At 34.2% G+C, this 25,134-nt stretch overlaps 2 protein-coding genes across 4 annotated transcripts; both read left to right on the top strand.

Moving 5' to 3' along the window:
* The first annotated feature begins 9,486 nt into the window (after window positions 1-9,486).
* LOC111377982 (serine--tRNA ligase, chloroplastic/mitochondrial) lies at window positions 9,487-14,707 on the top strand. 3 transcript variants are annotated; one of them, XM_023001142.1, is made up of 10 exons: window positions 9,487-9,932; window positions 10,027-10,178; window positions 10,806-10,899; window positions 10,980-11,092; window positions 11,227-11,319; window positions 12,374-12,553; window positions 13,348-13,514; window positions 13,876-14,010; window positions 14,097-14,190; window positions 14,314-14,707. In XM_023001142.1, exons 1-10 carry the CDS (start codon window positions 9,758-9,760, stop codon window positions 14,581-14,583), a joined length of 1,473 nt encoding a protein of 490 aa, XP_022856910.1. In that variant the 5' UTR covers window positions 9,487-9,757; the 3' UTR covers window positions 14,584-14,707. The 3 variants fall into 3 exon arrangements, with proteins under 3 accessions (XP_022856910.1, XP_022856909.1, XP_022856911.1); XM_023001141.1 differs by having other exon boundaries at window positions 9,490-9,932; window positions 10,980-11,128; XM_023001143.1 differs by lacking the exon at window positions 9,487-9,932 and having other exon boundaries at window positions 10,051-10,178; window positions 10,799-10,899; window positions 10,980-11,128.
* A 2,532-nt stretch (window positions 14,708-17,239) lies between these two features.
* Window positions 17,240-19,160, top strand: LOC111377984 (zeatin O-glucosyltransferase-like). Its single transcript, XM_023001144.1, has 3 exons — window positions 17,240-18,132; window positions 18,236-18,518; window positions 18,613-19,160. The coding sequence occupies exons 1-3, from the start codon at window positions 17,397-17,399 to the stop codon at window positions 19,043-19,045; spliced, it is 1,452 nt and encodes a 483-aa protein (XP_022856912.1). The 5' UTR covers window positions 17,240-17,396; the 3' UTR covers window positions 19,046-19,160.
* The last annotated feature ends 5,974 nt before the right edge of the window (window positions 19,161-25,134 follow it).

Raw genomic sequence — 25,134 nt, forward strand, 5'->3', positions numbered from 1 at the left:
AATTTCGATGCAATGAGCGGAGCTTCACAAAATTTCTCCACCTGAGAAATAAACCTGTTTGCATCAAAATGAAATGGCAAATCTCCTCAACCCAGTAACTAAAACTCTCCATATAAATCATCATCCTCTTCACGGAGTCCATAAGCGACACCTGAACCCTACTCTCGGGTTCCCAAAATTCCACCAAGAAATTAATGTTTACCAAAGAGGGTCGAAGCACGTCCTATAACAGAAACCATATAAAATGCCTAAACAAAAGGCCCCTTGCTAGAACTGTCGCCTTTAACGTTCCCAAAAGCATTACAGATATCACTGACACCACGATACCACGCTCAATGGATCCAACCCTAGCAACCAAACACAGTGCAACCGCTGAAATTGGTGGGAAAGCAAAATTATCAACGCTCCCTCGAGCAATGTTCTGAACCGACCTAGAGCCCTCACAAGAGGTATTATACCAAACTGAATATCTACCACGGTACTGAACTTGTCCATATGTCTCTTAACTGGTTCTGGGCTCCCCTGCAAGATGTACAACTAAGACATTCTCCGTCCCTCTAGTACAACATGAATACCTTTTCGGACCTTCAAGACTCTACATCCACCAGAGAATTTATACACTTTTGCATTCAGAGTACTAAGCGAGATGAGATTTCTTTTCAGGTTTGGAACATGTCTAACTTGATCAATTGTTCTGACTGTCCCATCCCGCAAACTAAATTTGACTTGACCGATCCCAGCAACACGGCTAGACTGGTTGTTTCCCATTACAACTCTATCTTGCTAAACAACCTCATATGTCTGAAAGAAATTTTGATTGAAACGCATTTGATGCGACCATGCCGAACCAAGAATCCACTCCTCGTCAAACCTAGATTCCACGTCAGATACCACGGTCAACATCACATCTTCTTTGTCTAAAAAATCCTCAACTACTTTTGTTTCGTCGAACTCAAAGATTGCGCTCCATGATTTGCAGCTAAATCACATTTAGCCTGCAACTTATCGCAATCCTTCCGAATATGTCCCTTACGTCTGCAGTAGAAGCAAAAAAAATTGCTATTATTCTTCAATCTGTCCCTCCGTCGACCCCCATGAGATACAAGAGCTTCATCATCCCTCAATTTAGTTCCAACCAAATGCTTCATCTTGTCATTTGATTGCAAAGCATCATAGACGTCGTCTATAGTCAAAGTATCTCGACTGTACAATATGGTGTCCCGAAATGACGCATAAGAGCCAGACAGCGAATGTAATAGGATTAAGGCCAGATCTTCTTTATCGTACTTAACATTCAATGTCTTTAGATCTGCAATTATTTTCTTGAACATCTCAATATGGCCCTTCAGTGACCCTCCTTCCGCAATGCGATGAGAATATAGTTTCTACTTTAGAGCTAGTTTACTCGTGAGATTTTTAGTCACGCATAACTGCTTCAATTTCAACCACAAAGCAGCCGCTATTTTCTCCTTCAAGACATCCTACCAAATATTTTTAGATAAATGAAGATGGATGTTTCTCTTTCATTGTCTAATTAGCTGGCATCTTATCAAAATCTAGTAGCGTACAGTCCAAATTCAACTACGTCAAAATAACCCTCATCTTTACTTACCACAAACTTGTATTGCAATCTAGTAGCGGAATGTCATACCTTCATATTTGAAAAAATCTCAACCACTCCACAGAAGAAGAACCAGGCTCTGATACCACTTGTTGATCCCAAAAGGTTATAAAGAATGAGATTGAATGACGATATGAAGTAATAAAGATCATAACAAGAAAACAAGATTAATAGTAAAGAAATAAGCAAAGAGAATTTATCTCAGATGAACGCTGTATTATAAACTGACAATATAGAGGAAAATTATAGACATAACAATAATGCTTATACAAAACTGGCAAAGGAGTCTTCTATTTATAAACTACATTTCAAACTCTAAAAGATTCCTAAAAGGCAAGAAAATATATTATAATTAGAAGACACAATTCCAACAGGATTTTATTTCCTTGTCGTTGAATGCTGTTAAACTCCTTTCCAACACCAATAACACGCGATTCAAGACTCCTATTTGAGTCATAACTCTAACAAAGACAACTATCAAGGGATCTCCATAACCAACAACTTCTATAAATCAAGCACATTTAAGCAATAAGCAGATGCATTCACTCAACTTAAAAGCCCACACAAATAAGCAATAAGCAGATAATTCATGCAAGCAGTTGCTTTCCCTTTAGTATTTTAATAGACTATATCAAGGTGAAAGATGGAAATTATCCTATGACACATTGATAAAAGATTTAATCCTTCAGCACAACTATTGACATAATAGGGCTGGGCAACCAATCCCGAAGCGGCCGGCACAAATAAAGATTGTAATTGTAGCAAGCAGGGAAGAGGGGCGTGATCCAATTAGAAAGTTCATAAGATAAGATGTTATTTAAGAATGTTAATACTTGGGGTCCCATTTTAAAATACCAACATTATTAAGAGGAGTAGCCTAATTCTTTTTAAATTGGTCTATGTTTTCATTTTTGTTCGATGTGAGACTTTGTTTCTTAACATGTCCCTTCAAGATGGTGGCTCGTTTGAACAGATCAATCTTGAAATTCGTATGCTCGTTTATTGAGTTTTAATTGGATTGAATTACTTGTTGAAATTTAATAGACCCTGATACCATATTAATACTTGATGTTCCATCTTAAAAGATCAACTTTGTTCAAAGAAGTATTCCAATTTTTTTAAGTTGGGCCTATATTTTCATCTTTATTCGATGTGGGACTTTATCCCCTAACATAGAATAAATCAGAGAACTTAAGAAGAAGACCAATATTCAATTAAAAAAAAAGAAATGTAAAAGGATTGGATCTGGGCTCAAAGTTCAGTAGGTGGCTCCGCCCCTCATGACTGATAAATTTTGTCATGTATTTTTCTTTCTTGATCTTTGTTATGTCTTGTCTAGCTAGTTAGTTCCGGTGTATTAAATATTTCTAAAGTCACTATACATTAAGCTTTCTAAATTATAAATCTTATACTAAATTTTTGACCTAAATCTTCACGACGTCTCAAATTTGTGATAAGTTGGCCCCTAATTGAAATAGTGCGCAATCTGGAATTCTCTTTTGCTATCGTTTGTTAGGAAACTTATTCGCAAAAATCACAATTTTTTCAGTGTCAATAATTTATATGATTTTTCAAAATATTTGACTCTATAGTTTTGATAATTGATAATGGAATTTATATACTCATTATAGCATATCCAAGAAACTCTTTAAACATGAGATACTCTTTATTTTAAAGAGTCAACTTTTAAAATCATGCTCTGAGCGATTCTTGAAATTAGCATTTAAATTTAGACTCACTCACTATAATTAAATGCATTCAAAATGTTTAAATTTTCAATGTAGAAAAATAATAAAATAATTTAAGAAAAATTAATTAAAATAAAAGATAAAGAAAAATAATAAATATTTTTTGGGAGTAGTAAAATTAAATATTAATTATAAAGAACTTATTAGAATAATTCAAAATTTCAATTCTCTAACTTTATAGATTCTCTTCAAATGATAGAATATGCTCTTTAAAATAGAAAATTCTTGAATATGCTTTTAGTATTTTTCAAAAGGTTAAAATCAACATATTACACTTATTCATACGTGACATGTCGTGTGATTGCCAGGTAACGTAAGCAATTTTTTTTTTTTTTAGAAAAATTGTAAATTGATTGTTGCATCTCCTATTCGTGTTCAAGACCATGAGGCCACGAGCCTTCACTTTGTCAAACATTGAGAGCACAACTTATAAGAAAAATTAAAATAATAGAGGAACCAGAGAATAATCAAGCTGGGAGAAAATGCTTCATTGTATTTTCAATATGTCAAAATTACAAACAGACGGTGAGCCTTTTATAGAATTGTTAGGGAAGAATATGTAACAAATCCTACACAACTGTATAACAAAAAATAATAATAAAATAAAATTCTACCACTCATAACTGAATTTACACCCACTATATACATATTCTTTTAAGTTTTCCCTTAGATATTTCTGGAAATCCTATGCTTGCTGACTATTCAGTCCTGTTGGCGTTGCTGATTGTGTTGGCTACTTCTCATTTTGTTTCCCATATTTTGATAACCCCCACAAGATGGAGAGTAGATGACTTCTATTCCCATCTTGAACAGGTGGGAATAAAAATTGCTTGCTTTGTTAATATGTCCGCAACTTGTGATTCATTTTTCAAATAATTTGTAATTGCACCGCCTTCTTGAAAGATAGGGTTGGCTGCTATATGTAATGCTGCCTGGTTATCCCACAATAGTAAGGTAGCTTGAGGATGAAATATTTGTAAGTCATGCAACAAGTATCTAAGCCATGTCAATTCACAACAAACGCTGGCCATAGCTCTATATTTAGCTTCTGCTGATGATTTAGAGATGGTATTTTGTTTCTTTGATTTCCAAGACACCAAAGATGCGCCACTAGCTCTATGTTCAGCTTCTGCTGATGATCTAGAGATGGTATTATATTTCTTTGATTTCTAAGACACCAAGAAGGCACCAATAAAGACACAATATCCTATTACCGATCTTTGCGTATCCAAACATGCCCCCAGTCTGAGTTATAGTAGGCTCTAAGTTGTATGTCTGATGTTGAAGTAAATAACAACCCTTGGCTCGATGCCCTTTTTATGTATCCTAACACCTTATAAGAAGCATTTAAATGAGGCATTCTAGGACTCTGCATGTATTAACTAAGCAATTGAACTGAGTATGCCAAGTCTGGTCTTGTGACAGTCAATTACAGTAATCTCCCAATAAGTCTTCTATAGATAGATGAACCTGATAAGAGTTCTACTTGATCTTAGAAATCTTAACATTTTGATCTAGTGGAATCTTAACTGGTACAGCCCCAATCATCCCTGAACTAGTGGAATCTTAGAGTACCCATGTCTTTGATTTTGAATTTGTCATCAAATGAATTTTTGGGAGAATGAATAACTTCCATATTGTTACCAGCTACTATAACATCATCAACATACACCAATATATCTGTAAATGAATCCTCTGTGACTTTTGTAAATAAGCTATAATCTGACTTGGATTGCTGAAATCCTTGTTGAAGAATAAAAGAGGACACCTTTGAGTACCATTGTCGAGAGGCCTATTTTAGTCCATACAAACTTTTATTAAGTTTGCATACCTTTACCTAATCACTTGCAAGATAGCCTGGTGGAAGCTTCATATAAACTTACTCATCTAATTCTCCATGTAAGAATCCATTATTAACATCTAGTTGATATAAGTGCCAGCCTTTGATTGCTTCCACAGCAAGTAGAGTCCTCTTTGTCACCTCGCCACAGGTGAAAAGGTTTCATGGTATTCCAAGCCTTCAACTTGAGTATATCCCTTTGCTGCTAGTATTGCTTTATGCCTTTCCACTGTTCCATCTACATTGAACTTGATTTCGTAAACCCACTTATAACCTATAGCTACTTTTTCTGGTGGCAAGTCTATTAGAACCCAAGTATCATTCAACTTTAGAACCTTTATTTCAGCATCCATGGCATCTTTCCATTCACGACACTTGACAGCCTCTTGATATGAATTAGGTCCTGTATGTGTGGAAATAGATGTGATAAGTTAATTTGTGGTGTGAGAAAGTAGCACATAGAGGAAAAGGGGCACTTGGTGCAGCAAAACCTTTATCCTTGTCCAACTCTTGTGAATGGGGCAGTGAGGTAGCTTGCTAACATACAAAATCTTGCAAGTATGAATGAGCTCTCCTGATCCTAGCAGACATGCGAGGTTGATAAGGAGTTACAAAGGTGCTTTGGGGGAAATCAGATGGTTCGGTTAAAGAATTTAGACTTAGAGTCTCGCTTATTTGCTGCATGCTTCATGTAGATTTTGTTGAAGACTGAGAGATTTGATTCACAGGGTAGTTCAAATCAACACTTGTTTGACGAGAATAGACTAGGTCATTGGGGCTTGGAAGAGTGTGTTTAGATTCTATGATCTGATCACGTTCCATATTCTGACTTTTGTAAGTAAAATTGTCTTCATAGAAGATAACATTTCTAGAAATAAAAATCCTATTTGATTCAAGGTCCAGCAGCTTGTAACCTTTGATACCATAAGGATATCCTAGAAAAAAAAAATACTCTCTTGCCTTTGGGTCAAACTTATGCTTGTTATGTGTGAGAGTACTAGATGCAAAAGCAAGACATCCAATACTCTAGGGTGGGAATATGTAGGTTTGGTTTTGAAAAAAAGCTTAAATGGTGTTTTATTGTCAAGCAGAGAAGTGAGTGTCCTATTTATGAGGAAAATTGCAGTTAAGATGTAATCATTCTAATATCTCATAGAAATCCTAGTTTCGAACTTTAGGGCTCTAGCCACATTTAGGATGTGTTGGTGCTTTCTTTCAACTATGACATTTTGTTGAAGTGTTTCAACACGTCTTTTGATGCATGATCTCCATTTCTGAGTAAAATTCTTTCATATCAAACTCTCCGCCATTGTCACTTCTAATCACTTTGATTTTTGCTTCAAATTGGATTTCTATCATATTGTAGAAATTTTGTAAGTACTAGAAGCCTCAAATTTTAGTTTGAGCATGTGAACCCAAGCGCATCTACTAAAATCATCAACGATGGTGAGAAAGTATTTTGATCCATCATAAGCATTCTCATTACATGGTCCCCACAAGTCACAATGGACTAATTCAAAACAATTATTTGATATATGTTGACTAACATTAAATGGCAATTTATGAAACTTGGCTAAATGACAAATAGAGCATGGTTTCTTTGAGTTTGTAGGTTTGGATGTATGATCAAAATTTAATAGACTTAGCCTAGAATTTGAAGGATGTCCTAATCTATAGTGCCATAGATTAAATTCTTCAGATTTGATGATAACAGATGCTGATGTAGAAGTTTTGTAGACAAAGATAGGAAAGGATTCTATTAAAGTTGTAGGAGAAACTTCTTCTTGCAGCAAGTGGTACAGCCCCTGCCTCACCTTAGCCATTCCAATCGTTTTTGAAGTTAAAAGGTCCTGCACAAAACAAGATTTGGAAGAGAAAATGAGACAACATTTTGATGTTTGTGCCAATTTTCTAGCTGAAATAAGATTGTAAGAGAAAGATGGGACACACAAAACTTTATCTAAAATTAGCATGTCTGTCATTTTAACAGTCCCTCTATGGGTGACAGGGACTACATTCCTATTTTGAAGAGCAACAAAATGTAAAATTTCTCCTTTAATGGTTGTAAAAAATGATGAAGAACAGATCATGTGATCTGTAGCTTCGATATCTATGATCCATGGGATATCAGAAGACTTTTGAGACTTTGTGATATAGGTAGATGAACAAAAGGAAATACCAAAAATCTTTGACATATTAGGTTCATTTGAAGTGGATGGTATGAGAGTTTGCACTTCGTTGGCTGAAAAGGTGTGAGGCTGAGTGTTCTACAACTTGAGTAATGCCACGAGCTGATTATACTACTCCTGAGTTAGAGAAATTTGGCTTTTGTTACTTCCTTGTTCCTATCTAGCAGCCACAAGAGTTGTAACCTGATTTTCAGAGGTTATAGCACCTCGTTGCCTTCCATATAGTTTGTGGCCCAACAAATATCCATGAATTTTTGAAGCATTTGTCTGCTGAATGACCAGGCACTTGGCAGTGTGAGCACACTCGTTTCTTAGGGTTAGCCTTAAAACATCTTTCAATGGTTAGCCTTAAAACATCTTTCAATGGAGTGACCAAGTATCTTACAAAAAGTACAGAAATCTTCTTTTGAGGCCCCATAATTTGCCTTCCTGCTTCTCTTGGAGCGATTCTTCCCATTAGAGCCATAGACTCAGCATTAGGAACTTCCGTAGATATCTATCTCCTCTTTTCCTCATCCTGGATGATTGAATACATTTCATTCAGTTTTGGGAAAGGTTTAATCAGAAGTATTTGTACCTTAATTCCCTTGAATGAGTCATTTACAACCTTCAATCCTCCACGAGGTACAGTTGGGGATAGATTCGTAGTTCATCAATTCATCAAGAAGAGTTTTCAGCTTTGAGAAATACGCACTTACAGTATCCTGATTTTACATTAAGCTGCAATTTCCTGCTTCATCATAAATTCTGGGAGCATTGTGTTGTGCTAAACGCTGTTCAAGTTCTACCCAAGTTGATATGCTGTTTCTGTATACAGAGTTTTGGCTTTGATTTTAGTAGACATAGTATTCTGTAACCATGTGATAACAATATCATTGTATCGAAGCCAATGATCCATCAGAGGGCTATTTGCATCATCTAGTTCACAAATGCTTCCATCGATGAATCCCAACTTGTTTTTTATTCGAAGGGCCCTTTTCACTGACCTTGCCCAGGAATGATATTTGCTGGAATCTAACATTTGAGCAACAACTAATGCACCAAAATTATCATTGGCTCCAATAAAGAATGGACTATTTGGCTGAAATAGGTCAATAGGATCTATATTTATTTTTGGAGGTTGGCTCTGGTTGTTTGCATTTGAGGATTGATGATCATCATTGATATTCGAAGATTCATTTTGGGCCATAATGGCTCTGATACTATACAAGAAATATTTTAATTAAAATAGTATAGGAACCAAAGAAGAATCAAGCTGGGAGAAAATGTTTCATTGTATTTTCATTGTGTAAAAAATACAAACAAGTGGTGAGCCTTTTTTAGAATTGTTAGGGAAGAATATGTAACAAACCCCGTACAACCGTATAACAAAAAAAATGAAAAATTCTACCACTCATAACTGAATTTACACCCACTATATACATATTCCTTTCAACCGTTTCTCTTGAACTCTTCTAGAAATCTTATGCCTAGTTGACTGTTTAGCCTTGTTGGCATTGCTGACAATGTTGACTGTTTCTCACTTTGTTTCCCACATTTTGACAACTCAACGCCTTGTTGACCTCTACTTCTGAGGTGACACATCTCACAATAGACTTGTTAATTCTCAATTTCGAGGCGACTAAAAGAGACCCAGTCATGAACTAAGATAGATGGGCCTTGTGAGTCCAAGTCACTTGAGAAAAGTATGTGGGAGGTCACATGCCCATGATAAATATTTTGTGGCATTGTTGAGTTCAAGTCATTTGTGATGAGATCTCGTTAGAGAACTCTAACATCGCACTTCTTTGCCTATAAATACTCATATTAAAGTGTTCATATTTGGTAATTCTCATTCTACAAACAGAGGAGATTCAAGACTGTATTAAAAAAAAATTAAGTTAGGCTAATATGCAAGGAAAAAAAATCTATTAGAAGAAAAAAAAAAACCATTTTATGGTAAAAAATTTAATGGATTGGGGTCTGGCCATTAAATTGGTCACTGTACAAATATAAACTCAACTATCACATTTTTCCTTTTTCCGTGTTTCTCCCACTCACGTGGAGGAGCGAGACGACTAGGTCTTTTGAAATTCGGAGGTCGACATAATCTACATATTTCAATTCCTTAAGTAGAGGCACCCTAATTTTCTCTTGGAGGAAAATAGCATCAGAAATAGTTGAGACTCGGATAATATGGCCCCGATCTACTGGTGCAGACCGTGCTAAACCTCAAGAAATGTAGGAACAGTACACAAAATAAATGTGGCCCAATCATATGAGGCCCAATTTAGCCTCAAAATTCCCATCATTTTTTGTCATTTCAAACAAATTCATCACCGTCTAACACGGAGTCGAATTGAACGCATAACCAAAAGGCATGGGACTGCAATGGTGTTTGAGCAGTACCCTTAAACTCTCCCCACTTTCCATTCTCAGACCCATTTCCCAATCCACCAAAATCCCACTCCGGCGCTCGCTCCTCGTCAGAGCCCTTTCCGCAGCCACCGTACCAACCACAATTGCCTCCGCTATCACCCCAGATGATTACAGAGGTATCTAATTTTTTATAAACAACTATATTCTTCAAATATAGTTTATCTTCTTATAATAGATATGTATATGTTATTGGGGTTTGGCCATCTATAGTTGTAAAGGCGCCTCAATGGAAAGCGGCAATAGATTTTAAGTGGATAAGAGAGAACAAGGAGGCCGTTGCAGCCAACGTCAAGAACCGTAACTTCAATGCTAATATTGACCTTGTTGTTGAGCTTTATGATAAATTAATGAATGTTCAAAAGGTCTGTTTCCACTATAACACTCGTAGTGCTGTTTATTACATTTCAGTTTCATTATATGGTTAGGCTATATACTTTTAATTGCATCAAGATTTCTTCTGGCATTCTCATGTTTATTTGTGCAAATAAAAGTGCTAGTCCTATTCTGTTGTATGTTGTTTGCTCCATGGAATGATAGTTTTGGGATGAAGTTTGTGGGCAATTTCTTTGATTTGATTTGCTTTGCTTTGCTGTGGATACCTAGAAACTGAATTTGGATCATAAAGAATACTTCACTGTCCTCTTTTTATATATAGTTACCTTATCATTATAGTAGATGTTTGTCATGGTTTTACGCAAAAGAACTTGTTACACTTAGCTCAATGTCAATATATTTATGATTTATCCAGCAGTTTTTGTCTTCATAACAAATAAAATTTGAATTAGTGGATATTCTTATAACTTTTGTCAGCATTTTGTTCATTCCTCCATATTTGCCCATGCCAATGCCAAAACTGTATACATACTGATTTTGTTGTGTTCACGTAGCTTTGATTTCAGCTTCTGTCTTCTGGAATACACTAAATATTCTATATTTGGATAAAATTGGCACAAGCTAGCTTCTTTAGTTAATTTACTCACAGATAGCAGGAAGTTGAAGGGCTTCGAGCAGAGAGAAATGTCGTTGCGAACAGAATGAAGGGAAAACTGGAACCCTCCGAGCGTCAAAAACTTGTAGAAGAAGGTTTCAATTACATTTCTATAGTTTACTGGAATATTGATTTCAATTGTCTTATTTGCTAAATTTAAGTATGTTTCATCCAGGTAAAAATCTCAAGGAAAGGCTTGTTACCCTGGAAGGAGATCTTCTCAAACTCACCGATGAGCTCCAGCAGGAAGCACAATGTGTGCCAAATATGACACATCCAGATGTTCCAGTAGGAGGAGAAGACTGTTCTACTATAAGAAAAATGGTATATACTTTTTCTTGCTTCAATATCTTCCTAGAAATGAACTGCTTCACCTTCCTTCTACTCCCCTTCTCTCTGACCTTTCAATTTACTGTTTGTAGGTTGGCAAACCTCGTGAATTTAGCTTCTTTGTGAAGGATCATGTACAGCTCGGAAAAGATTTGAACATATTTGATTTTGATGCTGCTGCTGAGGTAATTTTTCTGACCATAAGGTATTCAGTCATCCATTACCTAAACGTGAGGATTTTATTTCATGCCATCCTTCCAGTTACTTGAAATGACAATCTTTTAGTAAAATGACACTTAAAATTCCTAGAAATCGAGTAAACTCTACATTTATTTTGACAAGGAAAACAAACAGCCTTTTAGACTCTGAGTCACAATCCCCTAACATAATTTAATAAAGAAAATAAATTAAACATAAGACCCTTTTTCTAAGACTTGCTGGTTTCATTCTTCATCAACTTCTTCAGTCTTAGTTATTTGCTTAGCTATAGCGTGAGTTTATTTCCAACATGTTCATAATGTCATGCAAAAATGTGAAATAATTATCATTGTTTCACTCAAAGAGTAAAAAAGGAAGAAAAGAAGGGAAATGGGATTTTCAATGGTATAGTTTGTAAGATTGTTCTTGGTATTATCACCTATCTGTTGCTCTTTTGGGTTGTAATGCTAGATTGTTATGCTATTTGCTCGTTGGTAATGTGATAAAGTAGAGAGTATCAACTAATGATTGTAAATATGTTTCTTTCTGTGTTACATAATTTAGCCCTTGTTTGAGCCCCATTCTTCCAAAAATTCATTTTTACAGAACTCATTTTCAACAACACATTTTTCAATAAAATAATATTATACGCAAACCAAAAAAATTTCCTTAATTTTCAACCACACATTCTCCATCAATCACTATTTAGAAATGCATTCTTTCCCTTGAAATGGGGCTCAAACAAGGGACATTTTTAAACTTAAATACCTTACCTTGGATGCTGCCAGACTGCTGAGTATGAATGAGATATACACCAATGTGCCCTTAATATTTTTTAGTGCGAAAGATTAGCTCTCATATGTGCCTTAGTCCATCAGTTAAAGACTCACGATGCAGAACACATGATTTCTTACTTCTCACATTCGATCACCATATGCTATTACATGTGGCATGTCCGGTCTTAAAGTTTGATGCAGAAGGGTAACGGAAATTGGGCTGTATTAAATTAATATTCATCTATAAGTTCGGTCATCTTTGCAGGTAAGTGGGTCAAAATTCTATTACCTGAAGAATGAAGCTGTTATGTTAGAGTTGGGCCTCATAAACTGGGCTGTGTCAGAAGTTATGAAAAGAGGTTTTACACCTCTTACAACCCCAGAAATTGTCCGTTCTTCTGTGGTGGAGAAATGCGGTTTCCAACCCCGTGGAACAAATACTCAGGTAATTATTCTTACAATGATGTGTGAGCCTTTGCATTGAGCATATTAAGCTGTCACAGCAAATTTTTCTATATATGTCGTGTCTTCTTTATTGGGTAATTTTTGCTTCATTTGAAGTGTGGCCATTCTGTTTGTTAGTCATAATTACCGTACATTAAGATAGCTAGTTTGGAGCTTTAGCAATATCCAATTGTCACTGGTTACCCAACAGATCCTGCTCCAGTCTTTCTTTTGATCCAACATGAACAAGCATATTGCTCCAGGATGTACTTTATGTCGGATTCCCAATTATGAAAATATCCAAATATTAACTCTTTCCATTAAATTTCCTTTTTGGCCTGTGCTCTCTTCTTCCATCAAGTATTCTACAGTACTTTATGCTTTCTGTAATAATAATACTTTTTTGGTGGACATGCAAATTGGTTGTTAAAACTTTCTTGAGAAGGTGAAGCATCTTGCATTTTTCTCAAGTGTTGTTTATGAACTTCTAACTTGAATATGCTAGTCTGATGTTCTACTACCTTTTTGCTGGGTGTTTCTGTCTGTGTTACTCGAGTTTTTATGTTGTAGACATATAGCAGGATTGGAGGATTCTAAATTCCAAGGTGAATAGAGAAGATATCAGTTGAGAAATACACTGTTTCTCTGACCTGTACTTTAACTTAGTTAGAATATGAAAAATTTACCCCATCCCCTGAAATATCCAGTGGATGAACAGGATGAAGCCTCTGCATGATGTGTAGAAATGTTAAACTTGTTTTGGTTTTGGCTGATACTAAACATTAACTCTGACAGGTTTACTCCATTGAGGGTAGTGATCAATGCCTTATAGGCACTGCAGAGATTCCAGTGGGGGGGATCCATATGGATTCCATTATTCCTGAGTTATCATTACCTTTAAAATATGTGGCTTTCTCCCATTGCTTTCGTACAGAAGCTGGTGCTGCAGGTGCTGCAACTAGGTAAAACTTGTGATGTTTTGCAAAATCTCCATGCTCTTGCCTTTATTTAGGTTCATCCATGCATTTAACAAACATCATTTCTGTACACAGCTTCCCTCTCTAACTCTTTAGTTACCTTTGTTTCTTTATGTTCTTAAATTCTCTCTCTTTATCTTTCTTGCTGATGCGTGATTTGGTAAAATTGGAATCATGGTAACTTAACATGCTTAACACTGAATTATTGAGTATTGATTACTATAAATACCAAATTTTTAATGGATTCTATCATTATTTATGGTGCTTGTGTAGCTTATATTTAATCTGAAGATGTATGCTACTGACTTAGTTTTCAATGAGTTTGATTGGTGACAATTTGGGACAGGGGCCTTTATCGAGTTCACCAATTTAGCAAGGTAGAGATGTTCATATTATGCCGACCAGAGGAAAGTAATTCATTCCATAAAGAACTAATTGAAATTGAAGAAGACCTCTTCTCATCATTGGGACTTCATTTTAAGTGCGCATCTGACTTCATTTCTTCTGGATTTATATTATCTTTTGATGCATTAACCACACAGCCTTTCACAATGCTAATTTTCACAGAACTCTGGACATGGCAACAGAGGATTTGGGTGCACCAGCGTATCGTAAATTTGACGTGGAGGCCTGGATGCCTGGATTGGGACGTTACGGTGAGGTATGATAAAAATTTTGCTTCCTACCTAAGAATTGTTTGTGTTCGTAATGCATTAATTTTCTCTCTCTAATCATCTTTATTTCGAAACTTCCCTTTTACCACTTTGCTGATCTTCTTCAACAGATATCAAGTGCCTCTAATTGTACAGACTACCAAAGCCGGCGGTTAGGCATTCGATATCGTCCAGAATCATCGGTTCCTCCTAAAAAGGGTAAAGGCAGTTCTGCGTCAACACAGTTCGTCCACACGCTAAATGCGACGGCTTGTGCAGTTCCGAGAATGATCGTATGCCTGCTTGAGAATTACCAGCAACAAGATGGTTCTGTTGTCATACCCGAGCCATTAAGGCCTTTCATGGGTGGACTTGAGATTATTACCCCAAAATCTAAATAGGGTGTTAATTTGATCTTTCTCATATTATTGTATTATTTATTTTGATTAGATTTTGTCAAGAATTGTAGCCATATAGTGCATAAAACGATTCAAATTTAACTTAAGTGCTAATTTATTCTTCCCACGTCTTTCGTCAATCAGACAGTTCATGATATATTTTCCAAATTTTAAAATAAAGGATTTTAGCTTTTTAACTTTTCATCTTGTTGTACAAGTTGGTACAATTTATGTACTCCCCCGTCTCATTTATATACGCTAACTTTTTTTATTTTTTTATTTCAATTATATAGTCTTATTTCTTTATTGAGAATATTTTGTTTTGTTTATTTATTAATATACATTTATTTAATATGCATAGTTATAATCAAATTTTCTCACTTAAATCTTAAAGTTGTACAAATATAAATAAGGACAGACTAGAAATGTATTTGATAGAAATTACTTTTTCAATGACATTAAATAAAATTTTTCAATTCGTGTAAAAATAAAAAAATTAGTTTATATAAATGAGACAAAGGGAGTATACTTCTTAAAATTACTAGAGGAAGTTATCATTAGAAAATTTACGTTTGAACAACTTCATCTAATCTTTTTGGACAAAATATTTCCAAAAAATTATAATATTTCTTTACTTTTCAAAAGTCTTGACTAATAGGTGCTTAAATGTTTTATTAAAAAAAAAAAAGTCGCCACAGCCTTATTTCAAAAACTTGGTATGGAGATTGAGAACTTCTAGAAATTAATCAAATTACTAGTTTTTGAATTGGGCACCAAGAAAATGTAGAATGGTCATTTGATACTTTTCTTAATTCACACATTGATTTGATTCAACATAAATGAACCTGTTGCATTATATATATAAAGAATAATAGTCTCTTTCGTGTATTAAAGTTTTTGTAGGTCAAAACCCGGGCTAGTACATAGTTTTTATTCACAATTTCAAAGTAATTTCCAACATGGATTGGTCAATCGGACAAAAGCAAGAAAATAATTGAAATTGAAATTGAAATTTCAGTTCTTCTTTAATCTGTAAAAACTATCCTAAAACTTATTTGATCCTCATTCAGGGGAAATAATGCATTTTGAATGGTAAATTGAAAGAGAATGTGCGGTTAAAAATTAAAGAAAATTTTTGGATTTACGTGTAATATTATTTTATTGAAAAATATGTGGTTGAAAATGAATTTTGAAAAAATGAATTTTTAGAATAGTGTGAATCAAACGGAGGCTCTATTTCATTCATTATTTCCCTCGGATTTAATTTATTTTCCATCAAAAAAGTTTGATACATGTACAATATTAATAAATAGGTGCCAATGAGACTACATGACCTCTTTGTATTCTCGAGTTTCTATTTGTGTAAAATTAAAAGTAACTTTTTTTATTAAATCAGAATAAAACATTAATTTGTGACTTGGTATGAAATTAGTCAAATTACTAGTTTTTGAATTGGGCACCAAGAAATGTAGAATGGTCATTTGATACTTTTCTTAATTCACACATTGATTTGATTCAACATAAATGAACCTGTTGCATTATATATATAAAGAATAATAGTCTCTTTCGTGTATTAAAGCTTTTATAGGTCAAAACCCGGGCTAGTACATAGTTTTTATTCACAATTTCACAGTAATTTCCAATATGGATTGGTCAATCGGACAAAAGCAAGAAAATAATTGAAATTGAAATTTCAGTTCTTTAATCTGTAAAAACTATCCTAAAAAGTTAGTTCTAGGTTAACAAAGTAGATAAAAATACGTATCTAAGTCCTTATTTGATCCCTATTTTGGGGGAAATAATGCATTTTGAATAGTAAATTGATGAAGAATGCGTGGTTAAAAATTAAAGAAAAATTTTGGATTTGTGTGTAATATTATTTTATTAAAAAATGTGTGGTTGAAAATGAGTTTTGAAAAAATAAATTTTTAAAAGAATATAAATCAAATGGAGGCTAAGTTTCATTCATTATTTCCCTCCAATTTAATTTATTTTCCATCAAAAAAGTTTGATACATGTACAATATTAATAAATAAGTGCCAATGAGACTACATGACCTCTTTGTATTTTCTTGAGTTTCTATTCATGTAAAATTAAGCCCGTGTTTGTTTCCCATTTTTTCTTCATTAAAATGAAAAATATAACCGTTATCCATCACATCAAGTCATCAAATTTGAATTTCTATCTCTTGTGTGGGGGTCCATAACGACTATATTTTTCATTTTCATTTTTACATTAATGTGTATCAAACGGGCTCTAAAAGTAACTTTTTTTTATTAAATCAGAATAAAACATTAATTTTAACTACATATTCACTACAACTATCCATTTATTAATCACACAATTTTTGGGACTTAATATTATTTCTCCTAGAAAGTACCAATGATTTTATCAGAACTCTTCGTGAATCATAACGTTTAAGTACATAAGATATTAGAAAGGTGTAAGTATTTAAATTTTATGTTCAACTTTTTGGAAATGGTTTTTCTAGGTAAATCCTACTTTTATATAAGGTAATAAATGAAATTCAAATTCTTCTATAGATTAGTATTAGTCAATATTGGGGTACGATAATCAAAATGGTTATCGTCACAAAAAGTTTTCAAATTTATAATATATTGATAATATTGCACTGCACCAGAGAATGCAAAATTGAATTTGTGACTTCAAAATATAATATTATTACTCGTCCATATACGGTTACGAATCGAAGGGACAAAGGACGGAGCAGAATCAGATAGTGGCGGCAAGCACCGAGCTCATAGCTATTATATATGTCCTCACAAGACATTGTCTGATCATATTAAAGCAATAAAATGGCCACGCATCACTGTATAGAAAGCCATGGCCAAGAAAATGGTGTCCAAAATGGTATGGAAGTGGCTCCGGTGGTGGTGGTCATGGTGCCACTTCCGGCACAAGGCCATCTCAACCAGCTCCTCCACCTGTCTCGCCTCATCTCCGCCTACAACTTACCTGTCTATTATATCGGCACCACCATGCACAACCGCCAGACGAAGGATCGAGCACACGGTTGGGACCCTTCAGCCATTAAAAATTTACATTTTCGTGAATTTCCAATACCTCCATTTCACAACCCTCTCCCTGACCCCAATGCGACCACTAAATTTCCATCACAACTTATTCTGGCATGTCACACATCGTCAATTCATCTACGCGAGCCTGTACATGAATTTGTAAACAGAATTTCAAGCACAGCGAGAAGAATAGTTGTCATTTATGACTCTCTAATGAGTTATGTTGTTCAGGACATCGCGTCTATATCGAATGCTGAATCCTATTGTTTTCAGAGTATATCGGCTTTCTCTATTTATTCATTTCACTGGGAAAATGCCGGAAAACCAGATGTACATGCTGAAGCTGAGGCTTTGAAAGAAGTTCCTTCCGAGGAAGGTTGCTTTGCACCAGAATTTCTTGAATTTCTAAAATTGGATCGAGAGGCGAAGAAATTCAATTCTGGAGATCTTTACAATGCAAGCAGAGTAGTAGAAGGGTTGTATCTTGATTTGCTTGCAAAAGAAAAGTCAACAGGTACTGAGCATCGATTAAGAGGAGCAGCTAAAATCCTTATATTTTGATTATATTTTAATATTCAAGTGATGCGAGTTTTTAGATTTTATCGTTGTTATAACAGGAACAGACAAACTCTGGGCTATCGGACCATTTAATCCGGTGGCGATACCTGAACGAAAGGACTCAAATAGCCATCAGAAATGCTTAAAGTGGCTTGACAAACAACCTAAGAACGCAGTGATATTTGTTTCGTTCGGCTCAACTTCTTCAATTTCCGATGAACAAATCAAAGAGCTTGCCCTCGGGTTGGAACGGAGTGAACAGAAGTTCATATGGGTATTGAGAGATGCAGATAAGGGTGATGTCTTTGAAGGTGAAGTTAGGAGAGCTCCACTGCCAGAAGGGTATGGATAAACCAATACAAATTATCTTCATGTGCATTTTAGATTCATTTTTCTAAATCTTTTTCACGTGCATAATTTCCGTAAATGAATACAGGTACGAAAAGAGAGTAGAAGAAAGAGGGATAATTATTACGGACTGGGCACCCCAGTTGGAAATTTTGGGGCACCCTTCGACCGGTGGATTCGTATCTCATTGTGGTTGGAATTCATGTATAGAAAGCATAAGCTTGGGAGTGCCAATAGCAGCATGGCCAATGCATTCAGACCAGCCAAGAAACGCTGTACTGATGACAAAAGTACTAAAAATCGGCCTCGAAGTACGGGATTGGGCCCATCGTGACGAGGTTGTGTCGGCCATATCAGTCCAGAAGGCCGTAAGAAGATTGATGGATACATCAGAAGGAGAGGAGATGAGACATAGGGCAGCAGAATTAGCAGATGCAGTAAAACAGTCAGTAATGGAAGGTGGTGTCGCTCGCAAGGAAATGGATTCCTTTATTACTCATATTACAAGGCAAAATTTTTAATCTCACCTCTAGAGATCTACCATTTTCATATAATTCTGTAATTTTATCATTACATTTAGGGTCCGTTTGATTGCAAAAATAAAATTTAGGTGGAAAGAAAACGAATTTTAAGGAATTGAATTGCCTAAAAATTATTTTAATGAGAATTGTCAATTATTGTATTTGATTGGTATAATTTTTCACATAGAAAATGTTGAAATAAAAGTTTTTTTTGTTTTCGTTTGACTTTGTTTTACATGAAAATTGTCAATTATAGGAATAGAATTTACTGGTATTGGGATAAAATTTGTTTCCATTGTCACAAAAAAAAAAAAAAAAAAAAAAAAAAAAACAGAAACCAAGAAAACCAATTCTTAGCTAACCCACAGAATACAGATTACTCATTTTTGTGGAAAACAGGGTCATGTGCTAGAAACCAGAAAACAAATTGCTAGGAATATGTTGCCTATCAAACATAGCAAAAGGATAATGGTATTTTCAATTCCAACTTCCATGAAAAATATGGTGCTTCAAACGGAGCTTAAGTGAATATGCACACTGGACAGGTTTTTTCACTTTGAATAACTTTATCCAAAAGTTCAAATTATAATAGAAAGAAAAAATATTTATTTAAATTTAATCTTCAAAGTTCAACACGATTACCGGATTTGTTATTTTTGTCACAAGCCTGTCTAGTGCACTATTTTCGTAACCAAGTAGAAGGAATACTTCGACTCAAGACTTCTACTTGCTCTTATACAATACTAAGCCTTTGTTTTGATTTTCCAAAAAATTAAATTTTTAGTAAATTTTGTTGATTTGTATTATTGAAAATTTGTAATATCATAATATGATTGAAAATGAACTTTAAAAAATAGATGCCAAATATGGGTTAAAATACCTCATATTAGGGGTATAAGCGGTCCGATTTTATCGATTTTTGACAGATTTTCAAACCAAACCTTTTAAATCGATTTGAGAAAAACCCAAACCCAAACCAAATCATTTTAAATGGTTTGAAAAAAACTCAAACTTAAACCTAACGGTTTGGTCCAATTGTAAACCGCCGGTTTCGCCATATGTTTTTTTCCGTCTACTTTTATGTCATTAATTCATTAAATTCAATATATATTTATATCTTACTAGCAATAAATCTAAAATAAACTAAACCCCCAGTTTGAACCAAATTTTTGAAACAAAAAAATAAAAATTTGGACCATTATCCCACAAGTCCAACCGCCTTTGTTGACCTGCTGTTTCATGTGTGGGACCTAACCTCCTCTCCAACGATCAATTTTCTCGTTATGATGATATGAAAAATATGGCTCAAACAGAGGCTAAATATATCTGCTATAAATTTAAATACCAACTAAATCAAAGAAAATTATAATAAACTAAAACATAGTTTTTTTTTTCATTTTTGTTCACATTTTTTAGGCTAATGGCGATATAATAACATTACAATATAAGTCTACTAAATTAGATATAAGGCCCAAAAAATATAATGATGTTCAATAAGACCTCGTGATCATCATATCTGAAAAAAGGATACTGATTAGACAAAAAGAATAACCAACCACAATAATAAAACAATTGTTTATAATATATAAACATAAAAATTACACAAGTTTACGTTTGTATGATATTACGAAACACATTTAATTTCTAATTCTTATCTTAGTTTGTTCCAAAAAAATTATTGATCTGAAACTTTATTCGTAGCAAATATTATCACCGAATGTCTAGGATCTCTTTGTCTCCGATTTGGTATAATAGACTACTATTCAACTTTGAAGAGGCGTGAAAAATCTGAAAAAGATGTGTGTGGTGTTGGTGGCTCAAGATTGTGTTGGATGTCGGCTGAAATTCATCTAAATTCTAAAGAGGAAAATGACTTTTGATAGATTATGTTAGTCTTGAGATTATTAGATATATATTATGATTATTGGATGATGATGATGATGATGATGATGATAATATATCTGTATTAGAAAATTAAAAATTGACAAAAATACCCACAAATGAAACTATTGAATTTTACATATTTGGATGAATTTGCAAAAAAATTTATTTTTTCATTTTTTTATTTTTATATATTTTTTCGCCAGTCCGATTTTGTTTTAAATCGCAATTAAAATTCTCAAACCAAACCAAACCATTTTGACCTGTTTGGTTTGGGTCAAAACCATTTCGTTGACCGAGTCCACATGACACCAAACCGACAGTTTCTAAAATGCGATTTCGATTCGATTTTACAATTTTTGATTACAGCCCTACCTCGTATCAATAGAAATGGATAGACACATTAATTTATTTACTTACATTTAGTCTTCATTGCCAATATATTATAAAAAGTGGGCCTGACCAGATCATAACTTCTACCAAGAATAGTTTCAAAATTTGTTCGATTATATAAAAAATTGAAAATTTAGAACCTATTAAAACAAAATCAGAATTGGTTGGCTTATCCCAAAATTTTGTTTTTATGTGGGATAAAATGCATTACGTAATAGTAGTTTTTTTGATAATGTGTGGTTAAAAAGTAAGAATTTTTTTGAAATACGTGTACAATTATTTTATAAAAAAATGTATAGTTAAAAATGAGTTTTAAAAAAATGGAACTCGAACAAGGGCTTAATTTTTTTATTACCGACGACGCATAAACCCTATCTGTTTTGAGTCAATACCTAAAATCATATTTTTAAATGTGGAAATTACAGATTCTAATAGATTAAAAATTCCTATTTCATAAATAAGATGCAATGTTTAATATTTCACAAATCAAATTTTTTTAATTAATTAATATATTTAAAAATTAATTAAACAAACCCTTATTATAACAATTTCAATCTCAATACCCTCTCTCTCTCTACTCAACTATCTCGCTCTCCGGCCTCTCTCACGCACGACGGCAGTCGATTTCCCTCTCTGATCGACGTCTTCATCGTCGGTAAGTAGTGACCCCGTCTTCATCGCTGGAAATTGTCAATTCTACAGATCTGTAGATCTGGTTGAGGTAGGATCTGGTTGTGATGTTGTGATTTATATTGAGTTCCAGGATGAGCTGGGGTATGGGATGAGGAGATCAAGGTCTTCTGGGGGACGTGAGGGAGTTGTCAGACGTAAGGAAAGATGTGACCCCGTTGAGGGCAATGAAGCCCAAAAGGATTTTCGGGAAGATGGTCATTTACAGTGGCTTTTGGATCGGTTTTTATCGTCTCGGCCTACGGCTATGGCTAAGAATGAGAGAATGATTCTGGTGGCTTTGTATTCGTCGTGCACGATCACGGTGGTTTTGGAGTTGTCGATCTGAAAATGGAAGCAGCGACAACGTTTGAGGGGTTAATTAGTGCGGTGTTCGTCGCAACTGTCGCAGTGGTTTTGGGGTGGTCGACCTGAAAATGGAAGGAGCAGCGGTGTTTGAGGCGTTGATCTGTACGATGTTCACTGTGATAGTGGTGGGGGGTAAAGCTATGGCATTGTTGGTTTTATTGGTATCGTGGTGGTGGGTTGTGGTGGTTAAAGCTATGGTGTTGTCGGTGTTACAGTGGTGGTGTTATTGGTATCGTGGTGGTGGGCTTTGGTAGTTAAGGCTATGATGTTATTAGTGTTACAGAGTGGTGTTATTAGTATCGTCGTGGTCGTGCCGATGACAGCGACAGGTGGCAGTGATTGTTTGGTGATGGTCATAGATTAATTAGGTTGATTGTGATCATTAAATTGGCAATCTATGACTTGAAAATTGTGACTGCGACTCGCAATTGTGACTCGCAATTGCATATGCAAATTGAAAATTGTGACTGTGACTCGCAATTAATTAATTAATTAATTTGTGACCGAAAAATTAATCGTGACCAATTAATTCAATAATTTGCAATGAGTAAATGAATTGTGACCTATAAAAATTTTGAATATGTGACCGATGAATAATCTGTTACCTGTAAAATTTTTGGATTTGTGATCGAAAAATATTCTGTGACCTATAAAATTTTCGATCTGTGATCGAGAAATAAGTTACAACCAATAATTTGATGAGTTGTGACTAAAAATTAATCTGTGACTAAGTAATTAGATAATTGTGACAAAAAACTATGACCTAAATATATTAAATTAATAAAATAATTAAATCATAAATAATTTTTAATAAAAATTTGATTTTTGAATTTTGAAACTTGTTTTCTTAATTTTCAAATCTACCATATTTATTCTCTCCCTTATGAAATTTCCCCTTTTAAATTTTAACATCGTTCAACATTATCTTCGAACCCTAATTCAAGAAAGGAAAAATACAACATAATAATCCAATAATAAGATGAGGCATTATACTTCCAGCTATTGAACAGATTTAAAGTGGTCTTTATTGCATCATCCCTCTGAATTCTTAGACCGTTTGGATGATTATTTGAGTTTTGCAATGTAGTTTTGGAATACTATACAAAGATATAAGTCATGAGCTGTTTTTTTTGAGTTCTTCTCAAGTATCAAAACAGCATCTCAAAGCACATGTGTGCATGTCTAATTCTAACTGAAAAAAAAAGTTAGCTAAGTTTTAAAAGGAAGTAGAAGTTACTTAAAAGTTTATTCCTCGCCAAGATAGTTTATTATTATTATTATTATTTTTTTTTAAAAAATTATCATTGAAAAGATCTCCATTATTGATCTTAAATTTTTTTCATCGCCTGCGAAATTTCCTTTGATAGTATTTTTTTTTTTCATTACATGATTTCGTGATTTTATTAATGTTATTAAATTAAGTGGAGGGCATTTTGAAAGAATAGCAGATTGCTGGAGGTATTTTGCTATCGTCGAAATATTTGTTGATGCAGGTCAAGATGTCAAATAAAAAGGAAATAAAAATAATTCTCAATCTGAATAAGAGAAGATAATTTTTTTTTTTACTATTTTACACGTGAAATCTTATATTTAGTCCATTTTTGATCCCATTTTTTCAATATAAATTTTTCTCTCTATTTTTTTCAATCACGCCCTATTCAATAAAATAATATTACACGTAAATTCAAAACTTTTTTTTTTTTTTATCCTTTTCCCACATATTTTTCATCATTCTACTATTCCACCAAATGTATTATTAGGAAATAAACAGGCCCCTAGTAATTAAGGAGAGCGGATGGATTGCAGCCTTGCAGGGGTGGTTGATGGATGTCAATAATTTATTTAGTTTTTTGGTTCTCCACTTTCAAAGTATTAGATTTCGATATGATTCTGATTTCGCTAGTTGAACATATAAATTTTAGAATCCAAATGTTCGTTTATGCTTTAGATGAACCAAGTTTCACGGGGTACCTTTCTTTTTGGCACACAAAGGGACACTATGCGGCAGTAGTTTGCTCCGCTAGACTACCTTTCGCCTTTTCTCGATCGCGTCGGGACGAAAGAAAATTTGATTACAATTTTGTAGAAAGTTTACAATAGAGAATTTGAATACATTGAAAGTAAATTGAACATTGATTGATGAAAACTGAACATTACAATTGACGAAAGTAGAAAATTATAATTGCTGGTGCAGGGGGCGGACACCAATAGCTTGAAAGATTTTTAAATGACTAATACCCCCTATAATAGTATTTTGAACAAAAACCTAAGTGACAGGAATAGACGTTTAAAAGACGAGGAATCATACTAAACGCTTACTAATATTAGAGCTATTTTACAACTGAAATAACTATTACAATGAAAAGAAAATTACAGCTCAAACTTGAAGTAATATTTACAATGTGCGGTCGAAATTGAGCAAACTGCGGCTGCAATAGTGTTAAGTGGCTAAGTAAAGCTGCGGTCCTTGACATTCTTCCCCATTTGTTTTGGCGACGTCCTCGGTACCATCATTGCATGATATGCTTCAATTAATGGTTTGAAGGCTACGAGATCTTTTTCTCTTTCCCAAGTATTCTCCTCGCTGCTGCATCCAATCCATTTGACCAAGTACTCCTGATGATCTTTTATAGAAGCTCGAGTGATTCGATGGTTAAGAATAGCTTCAACAACTTTCTTTCCAGCTTTCTTCAGTTCAAACACAGGTCGCTTTGGCTCATTTCTAGATGTGTCCTCCTTATCCGCAAAGTATGACTTCAACACACTAACATGAAGGA

This window comes from Olea europaea, unplaced genomic scaffold, assembly GCF_002742605.1.
Source record: "Olea europaea var. sylvestris unplaced genomic scaffold, O_europaea_v1 scaffold1753, whole genome shotgun sequence".
Taxonomy (NCBI): domain Eukaryota; kingdom Viridiplantae; phylum Streptophyta; class Magnoliopsida; order Lamiales; family Oleaceae; genus Olea; species Olea europaea.

Bases quoted from the DNA above. Each gene is read 5' to 3' on its own strand.
- LOC111377982 (XM_023001141.1), top strand. From the start codon at position 9,758: ATGGGACTGCAATGGTGTTTGAGCAGTACCCTTAAACTCTCCCCACTT. The intron at 10,900-10,979 runs GTTTCAATTACA...TGTTTCATCCAG, and splicing joins TCAAAAACTTGTAGAAGAAG to GTAAAAATCTCAAGGAAAGG. The intron at 11,320-12,373 runs GTAATTTTTCTG...TCATCTTTGCAG, and splicing joins ATTTTGATGCTGCTGCTGAG to GTAAGTGGGTCAAAATTCTA.
- LOC111377984 (XM_023001144.1), top strand. From the start codon at position 17,397: ATGGCCACGCATCACTGTATAGAAAGCCATGGCCAAGAAAATGGTGTC. The intron at 18,133-18,235 runs GTACTGAGCATC...TTGTTATAACAG, and splicing joins TGCAAAAGAAAAGTCAACAG to GAACAGACAAACTCTGGGCT. The intron at 18,519-18,612 runs GTATGGATAAAC...AAATGAATACAG, and splicing joins AGAGCTCCACTGCCAGAAGG to GTACGAAAAGAGAGTAGAAG.